General features: G+C 37.0%; 1 protein-coding gene across 1 annotated transcript; it reads right to left on the bottom strand.

Annotated features, from left to right (window-relative positions):
* Positions 1 to 6,534: 6,534 nt before the first annotated feature.
* On the bottom strand, positions 6,535 to 7,833 carry LOC149199830 (uncharacterized). Its single transcript, XM_089399463.1, has one exon. The coding sequence runs from the start codon at positions 7,777 to 7,779 to the stop codon at positions 7,084 to 7,086; it is 696 nt and encodes a 231-aa protein (XP_089255589.1). The 5' UTR covers positions 7,780 to 7,833; the 3' UTR covers positions 6,535 to 7,083.
* Positions 7,834 to 11,676: the final 3,843 nt, after the last annotated feature.

Raw genomic sequence — 11,676 nt, 5'->3', positions numbered from 1 at the left:
ATGTGTATAGATTATCGTCAGCTGAACAAACTGACAGTCAAAAACAAGTATCCTCTACCTCGGATTGATGAGCTTTTCGATCAAGTGAAGGGTGCAACAGTATTCTCTAAGATCAATTTGCGATCAGGTTATCACCAGATCAGGATTAATGAGGAAGACATAGCTAAAACAGCTTTTAGAACAAGGTATGGGCATTACGAGTTTGTGGTGCTACCCTTTGGGTTAACTAACGCCCCTGCAACTTTCATGTGCTTAATGAACAACGTATTTCATCGATATTTGGATAGATTTGTGCTGATATTTATCGATGATATAATGATATACTCCCGTACCATGGAAGAGCACAAGGAGCACCTTAGATTGGTGCTACAAACCCTCCGAGAACACCAATTATATGCTAAGTTCAGCAAGTGTGATTTCTTCAAGGAAGAAATACAATATCTAGGCCATATAATCACAAAAGAAGGGATTGCAGTGGACCCTGAAAAGATCAGGACCATAATGGAATGGCCCGTACCAAAAGATGTAGCAGACATCAGGTCCTTTATGGGGTTAGCTGGTTATTATAGATGCTTTGTAGAAGGTTTTTCAAGGGTGGCGTATCCTATCACCTCCCTACAGAAAAAAGGAAGAGCATTCAAATGGACCCCGGAATGTCAAAGAAGTTTTGAACAACTTAAGCATCTGCTCACCACCGCACCCATTTTGAGCATAGCCGATCCTAATAAGGACTATGTGGTGTGCACTGACGCAAGCAAGGAGGGCGTGGGAGGTGTGTTGATGCAAGAAGGGAAAGTAATAGCTTATGAGTCAAGGAAACTAAAAGAGCATGAGCAGAAATATTCTGCCTATGATTTAGAGCTGGCAGCCGTCATACACACCTTGAAGATGTGGTGACATTATCTCATGGGGAGGAAATTTTTATTACTGACAGACCACCACAGTCTGACCAATTATTTTAGCCAGCCCACTTTAAACATGAGACAAGCATGGTGGGTAGATTTCCTAAGTGGTTTTGACTTCGATATCAAACACCTGAAGGGGAAAGAAAATCGGGTGGCTGATGCCTTAAGTCGGAAGGTACAATGTTTGTACGAAATTTCCTTCAGCGAATGGAAAAGTCCCTTCGAGGAAATGATAAAAAAGGCAGCAGAACAAGATGTTGAATACCAGCAAATAAAACAACAAGTACAGTAGTCTACCAACAAGAAGAATCAGCAAGGATATGAGGTAGATAATGTTGGAATGTTATATTATAAAAAGAGGCTATATGTACCTAGTCAAAGCAGTCTTAAAAATATGATTTTGGACGAATTTCACATCAATCACTATGTTGGACACCCAGGGTATCAGAAAATGATCACTGCGCTTCGAAAATATTACTATTGGCCAGGTATGAAGAAGAATGTAGCCGAGTATTTAGCACAATGTTTGGAGTGCCAACAAATTAAAGCATAGCATCAACATCTAGCAGGGTTATTGCAACCACTACCCATTCTGGAATGGAAGTGGGAAACCATTTCCATGGATTTTATAATAGGGCTACCTAAGACAAAGAAGAATAACGACTATATTATGGTGGTGGTAGACAAGTTGAGTAAAGCATCACATTTTATACTTGTGGAATCCACCTACAGAGCTGTATAGATTGCCCATATCTTCATGCAGAATGTGTTTAAACTGCATGGACTCTCGAAGACGATAATTTCAGATCGTGACATGAAATTCACGTCGGCCTTTTGGAAGACATTATTTGCAGAATTGGGGACACAGCTGAACTTCAGTACAGCGTACCACCCCCAGACCGACGGACAAATAGAGCGAGTGAACCAAGTGGTAGAAGACATGTTAAGAGCATATGTAATGCAACAACCGATGCAGTGGGAGGAGTATTTGCACTTGGTTGAATTTGCATACAACAACGGGTATCATACCTCGTTACAAATGAGTCCCTTTGAGGTCCTATACGGGCGGAAATGCCGCACACCCTCAAGCTGGGGTGGACCTGAAGACAAATTAAGGTTAGGGCCAGAAATGCTTAAGGAAATGGAGGATATGGTGAAAAGGGTACGCTCTAATTTAAAAGCTGCCCAGGATAGGCAAAAGAGCTTTGCTGACCGGAAGAGGAGGTTCAAGGAATACCAAGTCAGTGACCATGTTTATGTGAGGATCCAAGCCAGAAAGAGTACACTGCAATGGAGCGGGTGTGCCAAATTGGCACCCCGATATTGTGGACCATTCCAAGTCTTGGCAAGAATTGGGCCGGTGGCTTACCAGCTCGCCCTGCCAAGTCACATCCGAGTCCACAATGTCTTCCATGTCTCTATGTTAAAAAAATACGTTTATGATCCTAAACATGTGATCCGATGGCAGGATATACAGGTAAGAATTATTCCAGTAGATCAGTCTAAAAGTTTCCTTTAAAAGAAACTGATTTAGAATATTGCATGTGCAGGTCGAACCGGAAGGAGAAGTCTTGGTCGAGCCACTGAGCATCCTTGACCGGAGAGAAGTACAGCTGCGGAAGCGAGCTATTACCCAAGTTAAAGTGCAATGGCAGCACTTTGGGCCTGATGAGGCCACCTAGGAAGATGAAGAGCTCATGAAGAAGACTTATCCGGGGTTGTTCTTAGCTGACGGACATCGGGACGATGTCCAATTTCAGGAGGGGGAGATGTAACGCCCCAGGAGAATGTAAATATTTAACGTTACTATGGTTAAAAACTGAATATGACATTATTTACTGTTTTGGAATTTAATAATATTTATTATTATTTCTTAAAAAAAAAACAAGAAATGTTTTCTTGGTGATAGTTGGCAACTTCTGAGAGGGAAGTTGGGGAAAAATGGTTGCAGTGAACTGCAACCCTAACTGCCTCTCATAACTGGAAAGGTTCCAGGAAAAAGAGGGAAAAAAGTTGGTCTGCGCTGTAAGGACAGGCAGAGGGAAAAAGAAAGAAAAAGAAAAAAAAGACTAAGTCTGGTGAGGACCAGATAGTCTAGCACTAGGTGCAGAAATTCTTGCTGAGGGCAGTGGCCTACAAGAGAGCACGGGGGAGAGATTCTGGTCCCGAAAGATGAATCTCAAGGTTGGGTGGCAAATTAAAAGTGACAAACAAGAGAAGGTTCTGCTTCTGTAGGACTACGCGGATCACCACAACACAGGGAGCAGAGGTGAGAAATTCTATTGCAGTATCACTGGCACTCTGAATAGACAGGTATAGAAAATTCTAACTATTGTGAATAAGTAAGTTTGTGTCGTCTGGAAATTGAAAACAGGAAATTTCTGTGTAGCTATGATTTAAAAAAAAAAAAACAAGTTGAGACAGTGTTATGATAATAACAGTAGACACCACCAAGACTCTGGAAAAACAAATTAGTTTAACAAATGCGGCTGTTTGCATTATACAAGGAACAGTTGGTGTACAGTACAAGGTTATAACAATCCGTATCCACTGTTTAAAGAAGAAAATAAGAAAATATATATATAAGGACTATGGTCCTTGCAAATCATCTGAACAGTAAGACTAAGCGAGTCTCAGAACTTCGTTATAACCCATTAAAAGAAGAACAGAGGACTTGGCGTAAATTGTCGCCATCGTAATTTTCACTTTCAGTAAGAAATTTGGATCACAATATTAGTTATAATAGTTATAGTTCGGTGGATAACCAACTAGAGTTAAAAACCTTGAAGTTATACGTGTACTTAGACATGTAAAAGGATATATGAACGAAACAGTAAAACAATTTGGACAACTGCAAATCTTGATGCCCAGAAAAATATCTGGGGCGCATGTATTTCATGAAAAATTTAATCAGGGTAAATGGTGCCATTAACGCTAAGAAGATTTCACCCTAAGTTACCGACAGGGGAGGTCCATTGCGTGTTGAACTGGCAGCCGAGTGAAACAATAAGTTTGGTGATTAATTTTCTGTGATATAATTATATAATGAACATACAGAATAAATGAAACCATGATAGCTTTTTAAATCATTCTTTCACTAAAACAAGGACCCAGTAATTTTTCAGAGAATAGTCGAGTGCGACTAAAAGCAAAGTTCAAAACATTCCCGTGCGAACCATAGCGAAAGAATCAAGAAAGTCGTGGCGAACCAGTGTACGCCAAGTTTGAATGAAGCACAGAGTTGCGGCATACATCTAAATCCTTAACAGCTGTTATGACGGAAAACAAGTGGAGATAGGATTATTAACCTTGCCCAATCCTCTGGCATCGACCAGATAAGTGAAAATATACATATATACATGTAAAACTGCGGTTGACAGAGTGAGTTTTGTCGAAGTAAACACAACAGCCATAATGAAAATAAGACAAGGAATCTGGGTCGAGGCTGTTACAGCCGCGTACCCCCCATGAAATTAAGAAATAAAATTCTAAGGTAATCATTTACATCATGCAACAAATGTAGCAGGACAAAAGCCAGTTCCTACTTAAACTCTTGAATTCATATGTATTCTCACACAGGAACTAATACAAAGAAAGAGCAGAATTTCTTTGGTAACCAAATACTCTCAGGATTACCCTGGAGAGATAACACTGGAAACCCTGCTGTCTAGTAAAAAGGAAAAGAAATCCCGGGACGAAACCCTGGTAAAAGTAACTCAAAATTACAATAAACAACTGTTGTTCGAATTCCACATGTAGGGATTCCAATACTCTTACAATATACAGTCTGTTTAATACATAAAGGAAATCCTAGTTACTGTGGGACTGTAACCAGCTGGGAGGCCCTTTTTAGTTAATCGTAGAACACTAAATCCCTGCTCAAAATGCTACAAGACCAGCTTTGCCGAATCCATCAGTCTGAGGGTAAAACCCCTTACCCGGGATTTGGATGGTAAGTCTGGTAAAGCGCTCCCCGTCAACGCACAGCTTCGGAGTCCGGAGGTAAAGTCCCTGCCAAGGAATACCGTGAAGCCATTAGTAAAATGATTAGGTAAACACTGCTCAGAAGAGCCTTAAGGCAAGAAATCCTTTTCATAAAAAAAGAAATAATAAACTTCACCTGAACATTGCCAAGCAGCACTAGCGCCATAACCTGATTCTATGAGCGCCAATGCAAGCGGGGTTTCGGAGCCATGGCAGAGCGGAACGTAGAAAGCAAACAGTGGTAAATGGAATGGCGCCAAGAGTGAAAACCACATAACCAAACACATTATGATTGACGCAACCCAGCAAGGATCTGGAGCCATAGATTTCCAAAACCCCCTGACCACCGTCGATGGGGTAGCAAGCCCGAGAATAGAAACTGCGAGAAACAAACCTGCTCGTGCCACGCACAGGGCAGAGCATAAGAAAATTACGCAGAATCCAAAGCGAAGATCAAGCGTATAGATAACCCTGTGTACATTAAATGGTAATTGCCAAATGGCCCTCCATACAATCCGTTGCAGATCGCGAGGAGGCGGGGGTCTTTCCAAAGGTGGCCTAACATCTCGGACAATCGCTCAGAGAGTGACCAAGTAGTTGTCGGATAAGTGACATGGAATGCTGAAAAACATAAAGTCTCGTGACATGTTACCAGGTGACGTGTCAAATGGACCAATCCCTACTTGGTAATATCAAGTAAAAAAAAAAAATATATATATATATATCTATATATATATATATATATATATATATATATATATAGTGAAGACATTACAATTTTATTTTGACTATATTATTATATTGTATTAGAGATTTTTAAATTTTATTTATTGTATTTTAAATTTAATTTAATTTTATTGTTTTTAAGTTAAAATATTTAACATGACATTACAATATCTCTATAATAAATGTTTAACAAGGCATTACAATATCTCTTAACACTCTACTAATGAACACCTCTCCACTCAATCTCATATATATATGATTGGTAAATAAATTAAAAGTCTTGTCACAGTGTTTAAGATTTAATCCCCCTGTATTAAAATTACTTATTGTTTTCTCATTTCAATATTTGTCGTGTGATTTTTGGATATTTTGTTTTTAATATATAGCTAGCTCTTTCATATAAATTAAATGGTTAGTAAATACCAATAACTATCAATCTATGATAACCGTCAAAACACTTACTCTATAGCACATGTCGCATTGTTTGATTAAAAAAATCATAAAAATTAATTAAACTATAAGTTTAAATTAAATTATTATTAATTATTAATTATAAAAAGATTTAATATATGACTTAAAACACCTATACATTTTAAAAAATATATAACAATATTTTAACTATAAAGATTTAATGAGCTTTATTATAAAAATTCTTATTATAGCTTATTAATACTATACCACATCTAATATGACACATGTTAATATGACAATTTTTTTAATTAATTTATTTAAGATAAATTAATTAAAAAATAACTAACTTCTTAAAAAAAAAAATACATTTTATCTAATTTAATAGATTTATCCCTCTAAAAACAAATTTTAAATAAAAAATAAATAATTAGGCCAAAAGTTATTGAACAGAATTGCAAAATCCATAATGTACTTCAACCATGACATTCTAATTTACAACCCAGAATGAAACAACGAAAAGTCAACCATTGACTTTGTCGCCGGTGTCCAAGAACTGACATTTACAATAAGGTTAACTTGGAAATAATATGTTTGACCATTATTGCTTTGCGGTCGATGCAAAAGTCTTAATTGTAGCCCTTTGAAATTCAATTCAACGAGCTTCTTCGCCATTTTTTATATGATTAGCCATCATGGCTTTGCAGTGGAAGCCGAAGTCTTAGAAGTGCCGTTGGAAATTCAATTCAACGAGCTCCTAGCCATTTTTATATGCGCATGAATTCCATGTAATATATGCGCATGAATTCCATGTGTTACATGCATATTTCTTTATCTTCCAGACATGAGAGCCCGCTAGATTGACTGGAGTTCAGCACCGTTGACAGATCAAATCTATTTGAATTCCATTACTTCAGCAGAAATGACTATCATGGCTGATGGCAAAAACGAAAACTGTGCAAGGAAGCACTAGATAATATTGCACCAGAATTCTTGGCCAAGCTGTGGCAGAATTAATGAAAGGTGTGCCAGAAAAAAAGAGCACAACACATTGAACTGATCAAGAGCACGAATTGTTCATCTGTTCCAATCTCTTAATTTTCATGAATTTCCTATGGCCGACCATCTTGTCATTTTCCCTGATGCTCTCAAGTCTAGGTCTCCAACACTGGGCTTTGTAATTGACCAACTGTGCATAGACTTTCCGCAATTCGGGAGTATTCAAGAGTCTATTATCCTCATCTCCGGAATCCCCGCCCTCAGAACACTCACGTTCATCAGTGTCATGCCATCCGTCTTCCAAAAGCTTTGAAATAAACTCCGGGCACACTCTGATCCGAAGTCCTCTGCCAGCGTCGCTTTTCTGTATCTCAAACGGTTGACACAAAGCAGAAGCGCGTTCGATACTGCGAAGCGGAGCTGATAGGCGAACTGTGGAAGTAAGTGGAGATTCTGTGGGCGGAGGCGGCGATATTAAGGAAGCGAGCGATAGGAGAGACAAGGGAGAGTGAAAGAAGTGTTGCGGTAGAAGGAAGTACTTGTTGCCCAACTTCAGTTGGTCACTTGGAGATAGAGTGGGCGTCTTATGCCCGATGTAGAATGAATCGGAGTGACAGACTAAATGTTGAGGGAATTCTTGAATGATCCGGTCGGCGCAGAGTGGTTTATGAATGATCTGAACGGGGCCGGCAAGGGGAACCAACTGAATTGTTTCCTTGTGATTGCCCACCGTGAGACAGCAGACATGGTTGCCCATATTTTATTTAGTTTCTTATGAGCAAGCGAAACATGAATATACTGCAAGGGCAGAACGCAGAAGTGGTGTGTTACATAAATTGTAAAACCAGTATTTATATAAATTGTAAAACCAGTATTTATAGAATAGAAAAGAGAGACGTGGAGGACTATACAAGATCGAGTCAACCAGCCGCCCGTTCTCCACGTTTGACACTTGGAATTAATGGAGGCATGAAAAAGCCAGTTGGGCATCAACCGACTTTTCAGTTTAGTAAAAATAAAGCAAATTTCATCGTAGGTCTTACGTCCGTGCAAATGGAGGATGAGGAAAACATCGGGTGCAGTGGCGTTGGCGGGCCCCTGGTTGACTATGTAATTTGCAGCTCTTTGGGGAAATCACGGGCCCCTGGTTGACTATGTAATTGGCAGCTCTATGGGAGAACTTTTATCGATTCCTCACTTTGAAGCATATTGATCATGATTCCCTGGAGCAAGTCCAAGAGACCTCCAACGTTCAACGAAGGGTGGGCGCCCACTGGGATCCAAAACTTTGGACCTAATTCTTATAGACTAATTCAAACTTACTGTATGAAATATTGGACCTAATTCTTATAGACTAATTCAAACTTACTGTATGAAGTACGTTTTTATTAAATAGAAGCATATAATCAAGTTAGTTGCAGTAGATATCATGTCATCCATTAAAACAAACAAGTGAAAGGGTAACAAAAAGCTACTTATGGTTAAACTTTAAGAGTGTTAAATCTATTAATTGTTTAGCTAAAACATTTTATTCCGTATTTTATTCACATGTGCAAAGAATATTGGCAAGGTAAAATCCCAAATATGATTAGGCCAATTAAGGAGAGTTGACCTGTCTTGGCTTTCTCAAACAATAGATTCCATTTGAATTCAAATTAGTTTGGTTTCACATTGTACATAGGAAAGCTAACCTTTTGCACAGGCAAATAACACATTTGACATATTAAAATTCATAGCATTAATTAAAAAAAATAATTGATTTTATTTTGTTAGTGTAACAAATGAGTACGCAAACTTACGAGAACATTCTCAATATCTTTATAGTTTACGTCAATTAATCAATTTAAATAGTACGTATTTCGATTAATAAAAATGATGAGATTTGAAACGATTAAAATATTAATATATATTTTTAATAAATAAAAATATAAAGCGATTAAAATATTGTTATATATTTGTAGAAAATATTTAATAAATATTATTTGAAAAATATAAAAGATGCCCGTTATAAAATTTAAAAATAAATAAATTATTTTAATAAATTTTTTTAGTAAGTAGTTGGACTCATCTTAATTTTGGATATAGAAGGATCAAATTTCTTTTTACGCCTAAAAAATGGTTGTACCTCAAAAGATTTGATCTTTCCAAAGGCTTTGATATATTTTGAGGTAACATGGATATACATTTCTTCTTACATAAAATATCATTAACAAAAAGATGAGTTGTAGTTATCCAAAAACCCCAAATGATACATTGAATATTTGAACTCAATTTTATTTTAATTATTACTTAATTATATTTCAAATAATATAAATATATTACTTACATATTTTAAAATCAAATTAATATTTTTTTTGTTTTTTGTTTTTTTTTGAAGATAGATGGAGTATCCACCTGAAATGTTGGACAAGATTAGATAACATCCTCCACACAATTTCATCAAAAATATTCTCTCAATATAAATAATTGTAAAATATACACTCTCTCATTAAATTTTTATTACTCAAAAAGAAATGACATACGATCTTTAGTGAAAAATTAATGAGAAACATTAATATACTATCCCAACATCCCTCGTAAATGAATGATAATATATTTTAGATACCTATTTCCTTTTTTATAAAAACAAAAGGTCTAAGCAGCAATAGTACGTGTCGGGTTCGTTATATCTAGCTGTATCATTGAAAATACTTCTTTGTTCTAAAACAAGTTTGAAAATCTGTCTAAAAAAAAGTTTGAAAAATGTTTCTCTGTTTAAAGACAAGTTTGAAAAATGCTTACTTGAACTGCATTTGAATCCTTCAGTAATGTATTCAGAAGCTTAATGTATTCTGAGTGTGTGCAGAACGTCAAATGACCCTCTAGCACAACAATCTAAATGTGAAATGTTGTTTTGATTACTGGTTCATATCCTGCCTTGTCGTTTGAAGGTATGAGGGATTTAATTTAAAACCAGTGCACTTGGGTCTTTCCATTCAATTCCTTAACTGTGACATCTGTCCCATCTAAAAGTATCCTTTCATAAAGTTTGCAAAAATCATCACAATGCAATAGCAATACCATTCTGAAATTCAAACATGGCCCTCCGTCAAATCTACGGATCAAGGGAAAAAGATATCTAAGTTTAATCTCAAATCAAATCAATGGATCATGGGAAAAATTATCTAAGTTTAATCACAAATCACTGGCAACAATGCTTTAATGTCATCTCAACAACACGGATCTTCAAACAAATGTATCGGTTTATTTGGAGTAATAGTAGCATACAAGTCTCTTGCAATTTTGGTTTATTTATAGCAGTAGTAGCATACAAGTCTCTTGCAATTGTGGATTTTGCATTAGCTAAAATTTGCATTGCTTATGTTAACCATGGTTAAATTACACCACAACACACACTATCTTCAGTGGCTTTTTGATATGCTTCTTTTGTAAAATATTGTTTAAAGAAGCTAATTCTAGATGATCATTGCAATTGCATCCTAAACAATAATCCATCACTTGCAAGAATGAAAAATTCAAAGTTTTCATCATTGACCTATTATTGAGCAACGAAATTCAAAATTTTCATCATTGACCTCTTCCCGAACAATGATTTATCTTTAAAAACATTGAAAGTAAATTGGAGCACTAACCCTTCCACCTTGCAACTTCAACTTTACTTTTCTACAGCCAATGATTCTAGACTTCCTATCATCCCCTAAGAAGAGATCATCACCATCGTATTTCTCATACTCGCAAAACCACTCTCTATGGGGAGTGAAGTGAAAGGATGCACCTGAGTCAATCAACCATGCCTCATGATCTACATGTGTACTTGAAGAACCCAAGTACACATCCCCACCTTCATCTGAGGTGGTTTTTGCCTCTGCAGAAGGAGCATCATGAGATCCCTTTCCTTTATCAGGAGCTTTAGATTTACAGTCCCTTTCGTAGTGCCCTTCCTTTCCACATTTCTAGCACACCACCATTATAGGTTTTCTTGGAGATTTAGATCTCCCTCTAGGTTTAGATATCCCACTCGATAACTTATTTTTGTTTTTATTTTGGGACCGTCCTCATACAGACAAGGCATCACCATTCTGGCTCTCCATATTTTTCCGCCTCATCTCCTCTGTCAGCAAGGATAAGACTATTTCATCAAATTTCAAGGCAGTTGCATTACTACCTATTGAAATAACCAGACTATCCCACAAATCTGGTAGAGAACACAACAAACTGATGCACTTATCTTCATCTGAAATTTTAATATCAACAGATGCTAACTGACTTACCACAGGATTAAATGTGTTCAGATGCTCTGTCACTGAGTCTCCATCTTTCATCCTCAGGTTATACAACTTTTTCCACAGGAACAGTTTATTCACTAGAGACTTAGATTGTTACAAAGTCCCTAACTTGTCCGACAAAGCCTTCGCCGTAGCTTCCCCTGACACATTCAACAATACTGAATCTGAGACACACAATCGTATTGTGCTTTTTTCCTTTCGATCCAACTTCTTCCATTCTTCATCAGACACTCCCGTTGGTTTAGTACCCGGATCTACCATGATCCACTGATCTTTATCCACCAACAGATCCTCCATCTTGAGTTTCCACAACTCAAAAATCTGACCATTAAATTTCTCGATCTCTATCTTTCCACTGCTCTCCATCT

This window comes from Pinus tabuliformis, chromosome 2_1 (genome assembly GCF_031772625.1).
Source record: "Pinus tabuliformis cultivar Carrire ecotype Pingquan chromosome 2_1, CPIR1, whole genome shotgun sequence".
NCBI classification, from domain to species: domain Eukaryota; kingdom Viridiplantae; phylum Streptophyta; class Pinopsida; order Pinales; family Pinaceae; genus Pinus; species Pinus tabuliformis.
This window is presented reverse-complemented; position numbering and strand designations above follow the sequence as displayed.